The sequence below is a fragment of the Kwoniella mangroviensis genome, chromosome 3 (genome assembly GCF_000507465.2).
Source record: "Kwoniella mangroviensis CBS 8507 chromosome 3, whole genome shotgun sequence".
Taxonomy (NCBI): Eukaryota; Fungi; Basidiomycota; class Tremellomycetes; order Tremellales; family Cryptococcaceae; genus Kwoniella; species Kwoniella mangrovensis.
The window spans coordinates 1,828,740-1,845,252 of record NC_088829.1 but is presented as its reverse complement, the minus strand read 5'-3'; the positions used below and the strand labels follow the sequence as shown (position 1 = coordinate 1,845,252).

The 16,513-nt window shown below is 44.4% G+C and overlaps 7 protein-coding genes across 7 annotated transcripts; 2 read left to right on the top strand and 5 right to left on the bottom strand.

The window, feature by feature from the left end:
- Positions 1 to 316: 316 nt before the first annotated feature.
- Positions 317 to 2,880, bottom strand: I203_108511 (uncharacterized protein; the record flags this gene model as incomplete). The annotated part of the gene is made up of 11 exons (XM_019148682.1): positions 317 to 509; positions 578 to 692; positions 755 to 1,144; positions 1,217 to 1,379; positions 1,449 to 1,561; positions 1,623 to 1,792; positions 1,858 to 1,981; positions 2,055 to 2,243; positions 2,318 to 2,392; positions 2,461 to 2,657; positions 2,723 to 2,880. 11 exons carry the CDS (start codon positions 2,878 to 2,880, stop codon positions 317 to 319), a joined length of 1,887 nt encoding a protein of 628 aa, XP_019002265.1.
- A 1,554-nt stretch (positions 2,881 to 4,434) lies between these two features.
- On the top strand, positions 4,435 to 5,846 carry I203_108510 (uncharacterized protein; the record flags this gene model as incomplete). The annotated part of the gene is made up of 5 exons (XM_019148681.1): positions 4,435 to 4,671; positions 4,744 to 4,889; positions 4,964 to 5,127; positions 5,187 to 5,340; positions 5,405 to 5,846. The coding sequence occupies 5 exons, from the start codon at positions 4,435 to 4,437 to the stop codon at positions 5,844 to 5,846; spliced, it is 1,143 nt and encodes a 380-aa protein (XP_019002264.1).
- Positions 5,847 to 6,211: 365 nt separating this feature from the next.
- I203_108509 (methionine-R-sulfoxide reductase) lies at positions 6,212 to 7,117 on the bottom strand (the record flags this gene model as incomplete). The annotated part of the gene is made up of 6 exons (XM_019148680.1): positions 6,212 to 6,254; positions 6,309 to 6,368; positions 6,436 to 6,546; positions 6,642 to 6,687; positions 6,751 to 6,829; positions 6,893 to 7,117. 6 exons carry the CDS (start codon positions 7,115 to 7,117, stop codon positions 6,212 to 6,214), a joined length of 564 nt encoding a protein of 187 aa, XP_019002263.1.
- A 335-nt stretch (positions 7,118 to 7,452) lies between these two features.
- I203_108508 (uncharacterized protein) lies at positions 7,453 to 8,862 on the top strand (the record flags this gene model as incomplete). Its single annotated transcript, XM_019148679.1, has 5 exons — positions 7,453 to 7,568; positions 7,654 to 7,897; positions 7,974 to 8,396; positions 8,489 to 8,652; positions 8,745 to 8,862. The coding sequence occupies 5 exons, from the start codon at positions 7,453 to 7,455 to the stop codon at positions 8,860 to 8,862; spliced, it is 1,065 nt and encodes a 354-aa protein (XP_019002262.1).
- Positions 8,863 to 9,050: 188 nt separating this feature from the next.
- Positions 9,051 to 10,509, bottom strand: I203_108507 (uncharacterized protein; the record flags this gene model as incomplete). The annotated part of the gene is made up of 8 exons (XM_019148678.1): positions 9,051 to 9,104; positions 9,191 to 9,312; positions 9,509 to 9,729; positions 9,806 to 9,901; positions 9,955 to 9,980; positions 10,089 to 10,195; positions 10,279 to 10,392; positions 10,488 to 10,509. 8 exons carry the CDS (start codon positions 10,507 to 10,509, stop codon positions 9,051 to 9,053), a joined length of 762 nt encoding a protein of 253 aa, XP_019002261.1.
- Positions 10,510 to 10,990: 481 nt separating this feature from the next.
- On the bottom strand, positions 10,991 to 14,176 carry I203_108506 (uncharacterized protein; the record flags this gene model as incomplete). The annotated part of the gene is made up of 9 exons (XM_019148677.1): positions 10,991 to 11,035; positions 11,101 to 11,424; positions 11,494 to 11,920; positions 12,002 to 12,330; positions 12,397 to 12,420; positions 12,499 to 12,695; positions 12,760 to 12,875; positions 12,957 to 13,061; positions 13,149 to 14,176. The coding sequence occupies 9 exons, from the start codon at positions 14,174 to 14,176 to the stop codon at positions 10,991 to 10,993; spliced, it is 2,595 nt and encodes an 864-aa protein (XP_019002260.1).
- A 954-nt stretch (positions 14,177 to 15,130) lies between these two features.
- Positions 15,131 to 15,803, bottom strand: I203_108505 (60S ribosomal protein uL24; the record flags this gene model as incomplete). The annotated part of the gene is made up of 3 exons (XM_019148676.1): positions 15,131 to 15,325; positions 15,457 to 15,540; positions 15,762 to 15,803. 3 exons carry the CDS (start codon positions 15,801 to 15,803, stop codon positions 15,131 to 15,133), a joined length of 321 nt encoding a protein of 106 aa, XP_019002259.1.
- Between the last annotated feature and the right edge of the window lie 710 nt (positions 15,804 to 16,513).

Here is a 16,513-nt window from a genome sequence, read left to right as displayed (position 1 = left end):
CTCGTCGAGGTAGCTGACATCCGTGACAAAAGTAATTATACATCAAACAAAACATAGTCATCGCTGTATAAACCCTATAAGAAGAAACGCTACATAAGGAGATGTGGGAAAGATCATGCGAGTTTGACCGCATCAAGGGGTTTTTATTCGGTTCTCATTTGTTCTTTTCGGGTTTATTCTCTGTATTCATTATCATCTCAATAACCTGACACCCAACGATATCCCGTCTTCTTCCTTCAGACTCAGTCCTCTGACCTTATATTTCGGCATAATCTTTATATCTCATCATATACCCATCAGATTTGAGAAGAGAAACCTAATGGAATCTTTCCACTTGGGTTCTCTCACCAGCGACACCCTCAAGTTTATAAAGAGGTTCCAGCCTTGCGCTCTTTTGCCAGAAGATGTATCGCTTGATGAACCATGGTAACCATTGACTCGATTGGTATTTGGCAAAGACAGGTACCGGTACAGCAAAGACGTAATCCAATTCTTCAAGTGTACGTCCACTAGAGATGCAGTAAAACAGTCAGTAAAGCCTTCTTTGACATAGTAATTAGAGGTGAAGGGAACTTACGCAGTCTCGGGAACGAAGAAGAAGCATAGTACCCAGGCTAAGAGATTGGTACCGGCGTAGAAGTAGAATGCACCCCATGGTTTCATAGCCGCCAACATACTTGGGAAAGTGAGACCTGTGTAGGTCACGAAATCAGCCACCCGTTCTTTGCAAACTGAGAATATCAAGGAAACTCACCAAGGACAGCTGCCCACATGTTGTTTTGTTGCACGGCCCACGACATACCGATCTCTCGGTGAGTGAGGGGGTAAGACTCGGCGGCATACACAAAAGGTACGGGACCCATACCGGGAGAGTAGAAAGCGGTGAAAAGGTAGATCGCCAAGGCCAAGACAGGTACTCTGGCACCGTTTCCTTCATCCATAAAGAACATAGAACCTGCCCAGAACAGACATACGGCCATGCAGGGGAAGGTACAGAGCAGCAAGTTTCGTCTACCGAAAGTATCGATTGTGTAAATAGCGGGGATGGCAAAGATGGTGTTGACGAGACCGAAACCGAAAGAGGCTAAAAGACATTGTTTGGTGTTATATCCAGCTTCGGCGAAAATTGTAGACGAGTAGAAAGCTATATGAGATCATTTGATTAGCTTTTAAGTTCAAGTACGTGTTCAGAGAGAGATGGGATCTTATGACTAACACATGATGTTGATACCACACAACTGTTGACTGATCATGATAGTCCAAGAAGCCAAGTTTGCCCGTCTGAGACGAGGCTTGACAAAGAGGTCTTGGAATCTGGACAGGTAGGTGGTACCTATGAAAGCTTCTTTCTCCTCTTCCAATTGACAATGAGCGTAGAACTGAGAAGAAATGCTAATGTCAGTGGACAAGCTTACGATAGATCTAATTGGAGAGACATCTTGACTCACCAAATCTCGGGCAACTTGGATTTCAGACTTTCTTAGTCTCATAAGAGATTGGAAAGCTCCCCCATATCGGTCCTTCTTCATGAGCCATCTTGGAGATTCCGGACAGAACCAGACTAAGTGAAGAATCGATATCAGCTATGTACTTCTTGTCACCCAGCTATGTGATAGACTCACTCAAGACAAGGAGAGGTACAGCAGGGGCGAAAGCAGCGGCCAATTGGATTCGCCAGGCGATACGTCCTACCTGGTAAAACACCAAGTTTGAACAGAAACCGAAGAAGATACCGAAAGCGACCCAAAGTTGGAAAGACATGACCAAAGCACCTCGAATGGCGGCAGGAGCACTGGCAAAAAGTCAGGATTGTTAGCATCCTCTTTTGTATGCGCGATGCAGGGGGGTAATACGCACGTCTCGGCCGTCATGATAGGAATAGTGGTGATCTTCATACCCATACCGAAACCGAGGAGAACTCGACAGATGAAGAGCTCCCACCAATTTCTGGTGAATGCTTGACCGAGCACAGGGAAGACACCTATTGCATATTCAGACTGTCAACGAGCTGATTCCGAGAAATGTAAAGTTCATGGCAAGGTAGAGTCACTTACAGAAAAGACCAGTAACGAAGATTGTACCTCTTCTACCAATATAGTGGTTGATAGGATCGGTAAGCATCGCAGAGATAGCTCCCACGGTGATAGAAGGGGCCGAGTTGACCATACCGACCAACCATGTGTTCTGATCGATCCCGAATTCAACAGGGAAGGACAAGTTGGCACCATTCGCACCGGTGTTATCTGCGGGATTGCCAGGCATCAGTATTGTGAATATGGATGTATTAGGTATAACGGCAAAGAGGATGTTGACTCACCCCAACCTTGGATCGCAGAACCAATAGAGCAGACGATAACCAGGAAGTACAGAGCACGAGTTTGATCCCATTTGTCTAGAATAGCGATCAGCTGACGTTACTTTGTTGGGTCGAATCTACGGGTCAAGCATGAGGCAACTCACTGGTTCTCTCCCTTCTAAGCCAGTATCTATCATCGTCGGTCAATTCTTCGATCGTCTCGTACTCGTCGGGCTTCTGCGAGAGTAAAGCGGCTCTTCGGAATAGATCCCGTTTGTCGTCGAATCCTTTTTCGGTACAGAATTGGTCGGCTCGAGACAACAAGGCTTCCTTCGATAATCCAAACAAAGGATTCTGGATCCTATGGTGTCACCTCCATTCAGCACTGATACACATACCATGACAGAGGGTGAGGATATGACTCACTTGGCAGATACATTTCGATTACGAGCAGCGACATGTTGTTGATGCGAAGCTTCGATATCTTCGATATGGCCGACATCACTGAATTTCTCGGGCTTGGCATCCGCACCTAAACGGTGGACGGATGAATCGCTAGCAGCGGACTGAGGTACCGCTGACATGATGATGATGAGTGAACAAGGATGAGAGAAGATCAGATAATACAATGAAGGGCTACAAGAGTGTTGGTGAGTGAGAATGGTGTTGACGAAGAAAGGAAAGGAAAGGAGGGGAAGAAATTCATCGTCGATCTCATCGTGACTAATATACTATTTTCCATCATCATCCCCCATCCTCTATCTCCAGCTCGAGGACTCGAGGACTCGAAAATGTCTTGTTCTAGCCGAACGCACCCGAACCAAACAACGACGAAAGCGGACAAATTGCGGATTCCCATTCCCTTTGTACGATGTCATTTGTCCAGAAAAATGTCGGGTGAGAGCATAGCAGCATACCACCGCGGCGTCGGGTGGGGATAGCAGGCGCAGTACAACAGAGTCTATTGATGCAGTTGCAGTACCGCTTACATCTGGAATTTGATCTGTTCCTGGTCTAAATTAAGTTCCTTTGATGGGATACCTTTGATCGGTGGATACCCCATGATCCCCTCCTTGATGCCCCGCTGATTCTCCGGATCAAAATCAGGAAAAGAACCAGGATACACGTCATAAGTACACACACATATTTACGGCCCATCAAATCCCCGCGTGACCGATCGAACCGCAGCGTTGCTTTCTTACTTATTCTGGGAAACACGACGTTCGAGTACTCTAGGATTCCAGTGAATGAGCGCTTAATGAATTATTTAAAGAGACTTATTACACTTATATGACGCCTCTGACGTTGGGGTACCAGAAATCTCGGTCAAGTATAGCGAGTGTAGGTCAACTTGCATGGTACTGGACGGTGTTCTTGGATGCAATAAGAGACAGAAGCGATTGTACCAAGAATGTCCATGATGAACTCTCATTGCAATGGGTTAACGGTACTTAGAAACTCACTAATCTGAAGACGGATGAGGGCAGTTCGGACCCGGATTCGCCAAGCTTCAAGAAGAAACGGCACTTTATCAGAGGAAATGAGTTTGTGTTCGTCACCTGCGGCCAGAGGTCACATGAAGATTGTCATCAACCTCCTCTTTATGGACCTCCGGTATCTGACGGTCCGGATTCTCTTTTAATTTCAACCCACCAAGGTTATTTCTCGGAGAGATACTGGACATTTATGGTAGATAAAAGAATTAGCGGAGAATGAATGGTCTTATGGATAAAGCAAAAGTCCATAGCCGAACAAAGTTGATTCCCAAGCCGACTCTCGTCTTGTGCTATCTCAGTTGACAACGGTACCATGGTAACAACAGGTGATAATCACGCAGGCATCTGATCTACTGGCTAGCGCAGGTGTGGTAGTATGATCGTGGGCAGTTCAGCGAATCGCTGAATTTTCGGAGTGTCAAGATTTTTCGGTAGACGAGTTTGTTAGCTTCATATCAGATGGTATGGTATGGTGTATGTACTCGGTCGGAGAGTACATGCGATCCTTCAGTGAAAAGGATCAAGTAGAGTATTTAAAGGCTATACACTGATTCTCGATATCGAAATTTCTTCTTTCTCATTCACAAACTTTTTTTTCTTTCTATCTTTGAATACAACCATACAAGACAAACCACCAACAAGATGATCTCTAAACCTGAACCAACTTTGCTCGAGCAAATTGAAGCTGCGGGATGTCTCGTAGATACCGATTCTATGAATCCCGAAATCGCCAAGAACCTACCTATCAAAGCTCACGATATGACCTCTAACCATCTTTTGGTAGATGAGCAACTTCACAACCCCGAGAACAAGGAGTTGGTAGAGAGAACTATCAAGGAACTCAAAGGCAAGAGCTGGTTGGAAGTTCACACCGTTCTTGTGAGTCAATCAAGGCGAATTATAGTAGACATAACGTTGAAGATTGACATGAACTTTCAATTTAATCGATAGTCCGTAAGATTCGCTAAGAGAGTCTTACCATACATCCAAGGAAGAGTATTGGTCCAAGCTTCTCCCCGAAACGCCTACAACAGAGATGCTATCGAAGCTCATGTCAGAGCTTACGACAAGGTCTTCCAAGCGGAGGGTATCCCAAGGTGAGTCATCATCTTGTACACATCAAAATCTCCACTGTATGGATAGCTGATGCTGTAAGTTTTGAACATCTTAGAGAACGATTTATGGTCAAGGTCCCATCCACCTCTGCCGGTGTCCAAGCTGCTGCTGTCCTCAATGCCGAGGGAATCAGAACTTTGGGTACTTCCTTGTTCTCTCTTCCTCAGGCTATCGCTTGTTCTCAAGCTGGCATGCACTCTATCAGTCCATACTTCAATGGTGAGTAATGACTCAGCTTCAATTCGATGATTTACTAGGCTAACCAATTGGTTGTATAGAATGTCCCGCCCACGTTGACCCATCCATCTGGCCTGATGTCGAGGACGTAGCTACCCAACACCCTATGGCTGCTCGAATGAGACACATCAGAGACACTTACGACCGACTTGCCAAGGAAACCGGAAAGACCCAACCTCTGATCAAAGCCGCTTCGTAAGTCTCAACCCAGTCCCCTGTCAACAAAAGCATACTGATTTTTGTTTATTCCGTTCTGTAGTTGTGTAACTGCTCGAGAATGTATGGCGATGCTCGAACTTGGTGCCGACTCCAACACCATCCTTTCCGACCAGATGGAAGATCTCTGCTCTACTTCCAAACTTCCTAAATACAAGAAAGGGGCAGAACACCAAGTTCGATTCAAGAACCAATTGAACAACACCGAAATCTACTGGGAAGCATGGAACAAGGTCGAACCTGCCGCCTCAAAAGATCGATTGAAGGAGTTGGCCACCAAAGACCCTTTGAGCAAAGTCATGCAAAAAGATTGGAAGATCGCTTCTACCGATATCAACTATCTCGAAGACGGCGTATTGGACAAATACAACAAAGAAGATGAAATTACCGCTATCAGGTTGAAGGATGCCTTGGAATTGTTCTACAATGGTGAAGAGAACTCGAGAAAGGAGATTGAAAGGCTACAAGCTATCTACAATGCTTAAATCGTTTATAAGCATTAGTAGATGAGTCTGAATAGTGCTTTGTAGGCTGAGGTAGATGGACGTTCTTTGATATGTATATAGATCTCGTAATGAACCAAATAAAATGAACAGATGCAGCTGCGGAGGCTCATTTGACAAGTTCTACTGCTTACTGTCAATAAACTTGACTGAGAGGAAGCATAATATGCTCTTCGGCAGTCCGCTTGCATCGACTAATATTTCTGTACATCATTTACACTACCTCCTACAACAACAACCACCTCATCTACAACATGTCCCACATGCTACACCAGTCTGACAAGATTATCAAATTCCTTCATCATCTATTCTTCCGCTAACCAGTCCGAACATCATTCTGCAGCCTTCTACTCTTGTTTGAAGTTGAGCGAGATACCATTCACACAATGCCTATACCAGAGAATCAGCTAATGTCGCATCGAGGTATCGATACAGCTGACTCACCTTTCATCAATGGGATTGCCAAAACCTTCCCCTTTAAAAACATGTCCCAGATGTCCACCACTACAATCATGTTCCCATGTCAGCTATTTCGTGTTCTTCTGCCAGTCATATGTACACCCTCACTCACCACTTGGCACAAACGATCTCGGTCCTAGTCATGAACATTGATTTATCCTCATGACGAATGACAGCTCCTGGAACGGTATCGTAGAATGCTGGCCAACCGCATCCCGAGTTACTATATATGCACAACTCAAGTCAGCTTTGACCGATCTGTTAATCAGTATGCCTGGTACATTGCATGAGTGGCAAAAACCGTTACACCTCACTCACAATTTGGTCTTGGACGTGTACAGAGGAGCATCGCAGGCGGCGCAATCTGAATATTTACCATATCTATCAGCGAGTGGCAAGATGTCATGAAAGTCCTGAAAGAACATACGATAAACACCATCATCATTCTTCTTATCATATGCGTGTGATCCAGGTCTTTCAGTTCCTTTCTGTCTGATCACTCGGAACTACCAATATCCGATCGATCAGCTGTAAACAAGAAACGAGGTGGAAGTAGATGTTTGACTCACCTGTTCAGGCGATAAGATGGCATGCCACTCGTCATCACTCTTCTTCACAGGGTAATTATCACTAGGCATCTTGCTGTTAGTACTGCTTGAAAAGAAGGCGAATGGTAATCCCAAGCCTGATAACTTGATTGCGTTGTTTCCTACAGTTGCAGGAATCGGAATTGGTAATTTGGTTTTAGCGGTGGCGATTGTCGATCTGACTAGTGTAGATGAGATGAAAGGCATTAATAGTGATATTGAGAGGATGAGCGCTGTCACTATATATAAAGTGCGGGACATACAATGTTGAGGATAGATGGGATGAAGATGAATAATACCCGATGGGATGGTTGATGATGATCATTCGCCGTTTACATAGCACCAGCCAAAAGTGGAGGGACATGATCACCCAAAATGGAGCTGACGTAGTAAAAGTGCAAATTAAAGGACAATTCCCACGTGGTATGATCGCTGGATGATCACAGTGGAGGATGTCCATAGTCGACATTCTAGAACCCTTGTTGACCAGCTTTCCCTGGTATGCATGATGGTATTCAGCATCACATTTAGCAGTGGACAAGATGCTGCCACCTAGTCTACCAAGTAGGAATGGAAACGGAAATGGGAGCGGAAGTGGAATGATCCATCCAGACGACGCTATCAGACAGACAGATGATGATGCCTCATCGTCAAGGGCGTGAGTGCACCATCAACAACATTGAGCTGTAGTTTCGGTGACCCAATAATTGTGATGATAACAACCCTTTGGTATCTCCACACAGCTCAGCAATATCCCTAGGCTACCTGACCGACCCATTCTCTGCTATATTATACAAACCATCTTTCTCCTCTGGCATCTCATCTTCATCGATTCGTAAACCACCTTTGATCAACATAGGTACACATCACCGCACGATCGGTATTGATACGCTGGTCAACCGGTTCTTAGACAGTGATGGTGGACAGGTAGGTAAACAGATTGTATCGCTGGGTGCAGGGAGCGATACAAGGTTTTGGAGGTTGTTGGTGAGTTCAGACCAGTCCTTTCATATCAACAGACAATGAACAAGAGTAAAGATTGACTGTATGTGAGACTGATCAGTCTCGAAATGATACACCGAATATATCCAAATACATCGAAATTGACTTCCCTCACTTGACATCCCCCAAAGCACATCGTATATCCCGTTCCAAAAAACTTTATTCTTACTTATCACCTGAATACAAGATCTCACAGGGTGGTACACGTCTCGACTCACCTAATTATACTCTCCTTCCTCTAGACCTACGTCCCACCCCAACCAAAAGTATACATCAACTATTAGACGAACATTTATTACCGTTGTTAGATCCCAAATTACCGACGTTGTTTTTGGCGGAATGTTTATTCCCTTATATGCCTCCTGAAGATAGTCAGGATATCATTTCGTGGTTTGGAAGTAGGTTTGTAGATTGTATAGGTGTGATATATGAGATGAGCGGGTTGGATGATAGTTTTGGGAAAGTCATGAAGAGGAACTTGGCTGTGAGCAAAACCATTCACATTTTATACCTAAACTACAATGACTTAAGAGATCTGCTATCAAGCTTATGTAGTATACGATGCTTGTCTGTCAGTCACGAAATTTATCTATACCAGGATCCGAACCCTTCCCAACCCCTCGATCTCAAGCTCAAAGATTTCTAGATCCATCTTTGGGGAAAGGGATGTTTGAAAACAGCGGTGTGAAGACTTTATGGCAAGTTAGAGGCCAAGTCATCGACTCGGAGGAATTGTCGCGGTAAGTGTGGATCAAATATTCAACAAAAAGTTGTGATCACGATCGAAATTTGGTCCGAAGCTAATTCCTATCGAAATATCTTGTATCGCTAGTATATCAAAACTTGAAATACTCGATGAGATCGAAGAACTTAAATTGGTTTTAGAACATTATGTGATAGCTTGGGGAATCAAAGGTGATAAACTGACAATGTCCAAGATCACTTTGTAGTTTATGGATGTAATTAAAGATATCACGAATGCATGTGTATGTATGAATCGGCTCTATAAGCACTAAAAAATCATAAACTTTCCCTCTACATAACCTCTGGTTCTGAAGATAGAATCCAGCAAGAACAAAGAGGAGTCTATCTACCCGACCACACTACAACCCAAGAGATATCAATTATACCAAATTGATTAAAATGTCTCTTCTTCCTCTGCATGTAACGGCTGTTCTTCACCTTCCGGAACCTACAATATACCAACGACACACAATTTTAGTAAGATACAATCCAATGAAAGGGTGATTAAGGGTCGAGAGGAGAGATATAACCCACCTCGAATCCTTCAATTGTAGCATATAATATCTCTTGGATTTTAGCCATCACGTCTGACTCTTCTTGCGTCACTCCTTCGATAGCCATACGTTCTTGTACTATAAGTTCGATATTTCGGAGTTCTGGCGATGATAGGGTGGAACATTAGCGATGAATGATCACTTATTCATCTTTCCTTCTATCATCTGCGTAGCTCATCGAAATGAATGTTTTCACTTATAACTTGACTACCGCTTTCCTTTCCTTGCTTCGTCTATAATTTCTTCCACTTCCACTGCCCCCATTTCGCACGCTTGGCAAACATGCATTTCAACTCACTATCAAAGTAGAAATCCCTCTCCTTCAACAAACTCTCACTATGAGCTTCAATCTCCGCTACACGAGCTTGCATCTGAGCTACCTGAGCCGCCGAGGCGGAAGACACCTGTCGACTGGCACCCACACCGCCTATTCCAGCCCCAGGACGTGAGTATGCTGCTCGGGCGGAAGAAGAGGCTGTGCGTGAAGTTGGAGGAGGGGCAGTGGGGATCATACCGCCGCTAAACAACGCATAATTACAGGACGTTCAGCTTAAGCTGGGCGGAGTTATTATATCGGCGAGTGCAATTGACTTACGCTCGTCCTTCTGCGTCATATGCCATCCCACCACTATTGGCATCCCAGTATTTCTTCATCCACTGTAAGAACTCGAGATTATCTTGCATCTTGCATCTGGAGTCAATCGAATCAGCTGAATCATCCAAAAGATTGTGCGATGCACTCACTTGATAAGTCTTTGAACAGGTATAGGCTATCGGACATCAATCAAGTGAATCAGTTTGACATACCATACCAATCATACCAGATACCAATGAGAGCAGCATCCGGAAAGATGACAATAGCCCATAACCCGACTTACCTTTTCGATCCTGTGAACGTTAAAAGCTTTCTGTAAGATCTTGAAATTATCTAAGTATTCATATTCCATCTTTGCGTTGAATTTCACTTTGGTCATCGGTAAGTCGCCTACAATATACGGGACACAACATTGTCAGTGAGAGGTATACATTTATCACAAGTTGATTTGTTGTATAGTTAGTTATACTTACCGTAAATCGAATCTATAATCTGACAATAAACAGATCCAGTACCACATTGTTCTACTTTTGTGATTGGAACTGGTTCTAGTAGTTCGTTTAACCATGCGAGGAGTTCACCTCGGGCTGTAAAAATCATAGATATGAATTGATACAATCAGTATGGCATAGGGTACAGTATATACGCATATGGTATAATCAGACAGTCACATATCACTCACACTCTCCTGTGTATACTGACATTGCTTTTGCTTGTATGTTATTCGTTATAGTTCGTTATGATATATGGATGAATACTGTAACTTCAGCTTCAGCTTCAAATCACAATTCACAACTCACCACTCACGAATCAACGCGACGCTATGACCTCGACCTTCGTTTAAGTTACGCAAAGTCAAAAGAGACGCGTGCTTATCATCTCATCATTTGATCAACAATCTTATATCCACATCATGTCCATTGACCATTTGGTCATACAAAGCTACACATCCTATGCATGTATATATACGTACTGGATATCTACCTCGACAGGTAAAATATCGATATATAGTCCTGTTCTATCTTTAATGTAAGTTAAATTTGCTACATATTGTTCCGAAAATAAAAAGAAGATAAAAAGCAAAGATTGTTATTTGGGTATGATGTATGCTCATTTACTTCCTTATTCAATCATATCCTATTACAAGGTATCAACGATCTCTGTATCGGGCACATTGTATAGTGATCAATGGTTGAACAGATCGTGGAACACAGCAGGTATCTCAGCGGACTATAGCACGACAACGGACACATCAGTCAGCTTCAGTTCAAGCAGTACTGTGATGTATGACCCACCTTAAATCTATAAGCACATTCCGTGCTTCTAAGCATCTCCACATCACCGCCAGCAGCTTGTACGAAACTGACGATAACACCATTCACCTGTTGGCCTTGTGCCCCTCCTTGACGATTTGAGGGAGGTACAGCAGCAGCAGCTCTATGTGCGTAACCTTCGACGGATCGGGGTAAATCAAAGTTGATTACCAGGGGTGACCAAGGTACTTCGGGTGGTTTGATGTTCACATCGAACACGACCAGGAATCTAGGCCCGTTACCTGATAGGGATAGACGCCATTGTTGGAGAATAGCTTTTTTCTGTGTAGGTGGCATATCCGGTGTCTATAAACACAAACAAAATGAGGTTAGATCAAATTATCTTGTTATATGTGACAATCCCATTTCACTTACAAGGTACAAAGTCTCCCATTTCCTACTTTGTAACCTAACCACAACAGCTTGCAACATACTGTACGTCCCAACATGTATGATAGCTTGCCACAAAGGATAATCCTCCAACATCTTCGTTAACATATCCAATTTGTATTCCTTAGCTCTATTCTGCTCCTCATTACCTTGTCCACCGTTCGTGCGTCCCGATCCTATCGTTCCTGGACCGATCTCGTTATTCTGTTTATTCTGATTGTTCGATCCCTGTTGGGCCGATCCGGTGATAGTCAAGTACACATAGGTATGTTTGAGGTTGATCCCTGGTGTGACGGAAGATACAGATTCTTGGGAATTGGTGCCTCCCTCTCTTCGGACCAGGACTCGAACTGGATCTCGAACGGAAAGTGACTGGGAGAAGTTGATCACGTCCGTTGGAATGGTATTCGAGCTGAGTGTCGATATCACATATCAGCTTCCTAGCATCTACCAGATACTGTAGAGATGCAGCTGAGTGGAAGGACCAACTCACAATAAACAAGTCTGCCTTTCTATTCCATTCGCACCACCGGGTCCATTCGTAGCAGCAGCCGTACTAGTAGGTCCACCGACGGCAGCTGTACCATTTCCAGCGGGGGTGCCAAACCGACTTCCTTGAGTTGGGAAAGGCGTCTTGCTAGCAGGGTTGAAAGGCGAATCTCTTCCTGCGTCGTAAGGGCTCGTCAAACCAGGTGAGAAAGGTGCGATTGGAGCTCCGGGCGTCGTCAATGGGCCAGTCATACTCAGTCCACCGGGTCCACCTCGTCGAGGTGCAGGAAGGAGCTTGGCAATGTTCAGAACGTTGTCGTATAGGTTTCGAGCCTATTGCGATAGCGATAGCGATAGGCAGATTAGCATGATCAAAGTATGATGATTCAGGAAACTTACGATCAGTTGATCCACTTCGTCCAGCTATTGTAACAAGGGGAAAAAAAATGTCAATAATCGTTGCACACCCAAAAGGCATACAGAAAGTTGGGCGCAACTCACAATCAACAATCTACATTCTCCACCGCCCAGTCCGCCCCTGCTGGTCATCACCTCGGCCACTTTCGCAGGCGTACCAATCAAAATGTGAATAGCGTCTCGTTGCATCGCAGCAATCTCGTTGGGTAAACCTGATGAGCTTGCTGCTCCGGCAGCCACGGCCGATCTGATCCCTAATGGACCTCCAACTCCTCGGACCACTTAACAAGAGGTCATCAATGATAAGTCTACGTAAAGAAGTACTGAAGACAGGCGATAACGTACATTTGTGACATTGCATTGCCTGATCAACGGTCGTGGTAATGATGATCACTGACGGTCCGACGTAACTGGCTGGGGGAGGTGGCAAGTTTTGCACGAGATGTAAAGCGGGAATGACACTGTTCGTATTTGAGGGTTTATCAGTACAAGCAATCTTCGAAGTAAGGATATAAGACATGAGATGCAATGTAGTGACTCACTAAGATATGATTCTCTCTGTGGTAGGAGGAGCTTGAGCTATAATGTCACTTCCTTTGATCATGAATGGTAGTACTCTCGTTTGAATCTTGTTTGGTGGACCGATTCTATTACAGCCCATCCTCAGTTTGTTGTATGACCAAGAAGATTATACTGCAGTAAAAGAGGTAAGAAATAAGATGAAGATCACTCACCCGTACTTTGATAGTGATCTGAGTAAATCGACTTTCAAGTTAAGATGTTCCCATTTCGTAATGACTATTCCAGCTCCAGGAGCAGCCACACCACTCCCACCTGGAGTTAGTGGACCAGTTCCAGTCGATCCACCTGGTCCAGGACTGGCTGTACCTGTACCTGCACCTGTACCGCCAGTGGAATTAGGCCACTCCCTCTCTCTATCTCTCAATCCACTGGGCGTATGAGGATGATGTGGATGACCCAATCTATTCGAAGGATATTCACTAGAAGGTGTAATTTGTCCGCTAGTCAATCCAGCAGAACCCCCGGGTGGTTGACCTATAATCCCACTTGAGAAGGACCTATTCATCCCTGGTCGATTGTTTGCCCCTCCAGCAAGGGAGTTGGGTGTGGTCATAGGTCCATTGGAATGTATGAGACTTTCTACACCATGATGTAATGGTCTTTGAGGTATGCCCAAAGCTAACGGTCCGGGATGTCTACCATCCCCCAACGTACCCAGCGTGGGAGTCTGGTTGGAAGAAGAAGATTGTCGAGTAAGTTGAGAGTGTGATTGATTCTGTTGTTGTAATCTCTGTAGCTGGGCTACGGAAGTTGATAATGCTGATATCTGCTGAGTCAAAGCTGCGATCTCCACCTGCGAACCTGTTGAAGCTATAGCTCCTTGAGATTGAGGTTGGGGTGTGGTAGATGGTACAAAAGGTGATTTAGGTAAGGCATTTGGTTTCGGTAATGGTAATTCAGAATCAAAAGGTGCGAATACACTTGAAGTATTATTGGTCGTCGTAGCCGTTTTTGATCTAATGGGAGATGTGGTAATCTGTGATTGAGATTGTGGTAATGATCTTACAATTGATGTCAGTTGAGATACCTGGGTGGATAAGGTCGATAAAGCATTCTCAGTCCTGGCTAGACGAGCTGATAATGCTTGATAGATTGGTGATGATTCGATATCGTTGGAAGGTTGGTTGGGGGAGGTACGATGGGGTTGTGAGGGTGGTATGGGGGTGTTGTCCCCTGACATCGCGAATGGGTTTTTTCAAATTCTGTGGACGAAAATCGGGTAGGTATGGTCAAATAGTTGGTGTTTAGATATGCGCTGAGCTGAGAGGGGTAGACTTGACAATGAGACATATGTAAGATATGACAAGATTTCAGATGACAAAGCTAAACTTGTTCTCGAAGGAGCCAACGATGATGTGGTCTGTGACATGTCGGGTCCAAGTGATCTCGTCGGGAACTAATTTCGATAGCGACATGACTCATTCATCTCATACATTAATTGTACTTATACATATATCATACCAGCTATGCAAGTAAAGCGTCATCCCAGCAAACGAGAATCTGCTTCTCCGTCTGTGTGCATGATGTATGTTGTATGTATGTTATAACGGGGCTTCAACCCGTTCAAATTGTTATAGCTACAGTATACGTATATTGCTCCTATTGTCATTTCGTAATGTGCAGTCTCTCACTTGTCATGCCTGTCTGCCTAGTAGTCAAAGAGCTCTTCTAAGCCAAAACAATCATCAAAAGTCATTCGTATACTGATGAGGCACAAGAGCGAATTGTGACATGAGATGCTCCAGAATTGAGGATTTCACGTTTTTGTATGCTGCTCTGCCGACAATCACCGAGACCGTGTAGATTTCGGTCGGTGAGCAGGAGACAAGGCCTTCTTGGTGAACATAACTGTTACGGCCATCCGAGATGCGAGGATGAGAGCGACCAGAGGGTCAGAAGGGATCACAACGCAGACAGACAATCAGTAAAAGCAAGATCGAGTCAGTCCCTTTAAACCTCTCTAAAAGCCTCTAAAATCGATAATACCTCGATCATGCTTCATGCTATGATTAATCCTTTTTGAAGTGATCGTGAGAATGGCAAAATACATCTCCCAAGTCCAGTAACCAGTGATACAAGACCTGTTTACCCTAACCCCCATACCCAACTATCATGAAGAAGATAGATAAATCGTTTATTCCTTCATCTCAACATCTTCGGAAGAAGAGGATTTAGTACCTTTTCTCTCGAGGATGGCTTTTCGGTCGGAATCAAGTTTGAGGGAGGTGATGACTACGTTGGAAGGGTGGATACCAACTGGGACGGTAGCGGCGTTGGATTTTTCAATGTGGACTCGGTCGACGTGAATGACCCATTTCTTTCTGTAGACCTATAAGAACACGAGGGGTAAGCGAGTGTTCGATGTGTGTGTCAAAAGAAACGATATATCGGTGTATGACATGGATCTGGGACAAAATGATGTCTAATGGATAAAGAGGGAAGAAGGATTTTCCTACTCACTTGAGTTACTTTACCCTCTCGGCCCTTGTATTTACCTCTAACGATCAAGACTTCGTCATCCTTTCTGATAGGGATTGATCGGGCCTAGCGATTGTAAGAGATGCTATCAGCAAATATGATCATTTGACCGGACCACTACCTCCGCTAACACCGTCTCCATCCAGCGTCTCCTATGCCCATGACAATCGTCCGATATGACCGATATGACCACGAGAGGTGTACCATTTCGTAAAACCCTCCTTTGCTATTGACTTCTCATGACCATGACATCTACCATATGGATGTCACCTAAAACCTAAACTCACAGTGTGTTGCTTTCTCAATTCCTTTGAAAGAGGAGAAGACATGATCTTTCTCTTAAGACCGGAAGGAGCGGCGAAATGAGCCTTTCGGGACTTTCGACGATCATGAGCGAGGCCTAAATGTATATAGAGGATTAGTGAACATATCCTGACGACTTGGGTAGGTTTCAGTGAGCGAGCGAACGAGCGAACGAGCGACCAAGTTGATGCGATCTAGTTGAGTCCTTAGCTGTCCCAATTATTCTATGTCTGAGGTGTTGTCGTATGTGCGTTGAGATATGAGTTGATGGTGATTGTTTGGTGACATCGATGATTGATGTTTGATGTACATTCCTCCTTCACGAATCTTCTCATATGTTTCTCCTTGGTGCTTGATGTTCCTCCATTTCCTACAACACCTTCCCAGCGATACGGTATGTAATCTCCTAGGCACTCTGATACCCTCCATTGCCAACTGTCCGTGATATGCTAAGTTCAGAATGTTGTTTTGTCGTCGTGGCTGTCGTCCTTATTGGTCCGGTACTATCCCTTTGAACATCCTCCTAATTCTGTTTCTATACCATCCCTAACTCACTGGCTCGCTCGCTCGCTCGCTCGCTCTGCTACAGGTATGAGACCTCACTCACCAGTTGAAGAAGCCATTTTTGATGATTTTGATGGTTTGAGGGATGAGGGGAAAGACAAGCAAGGTGATTTTGATTGTTATCGATAAAATCTCCAACTGGACAGGATAGCAACGACAGCACTACGACCTG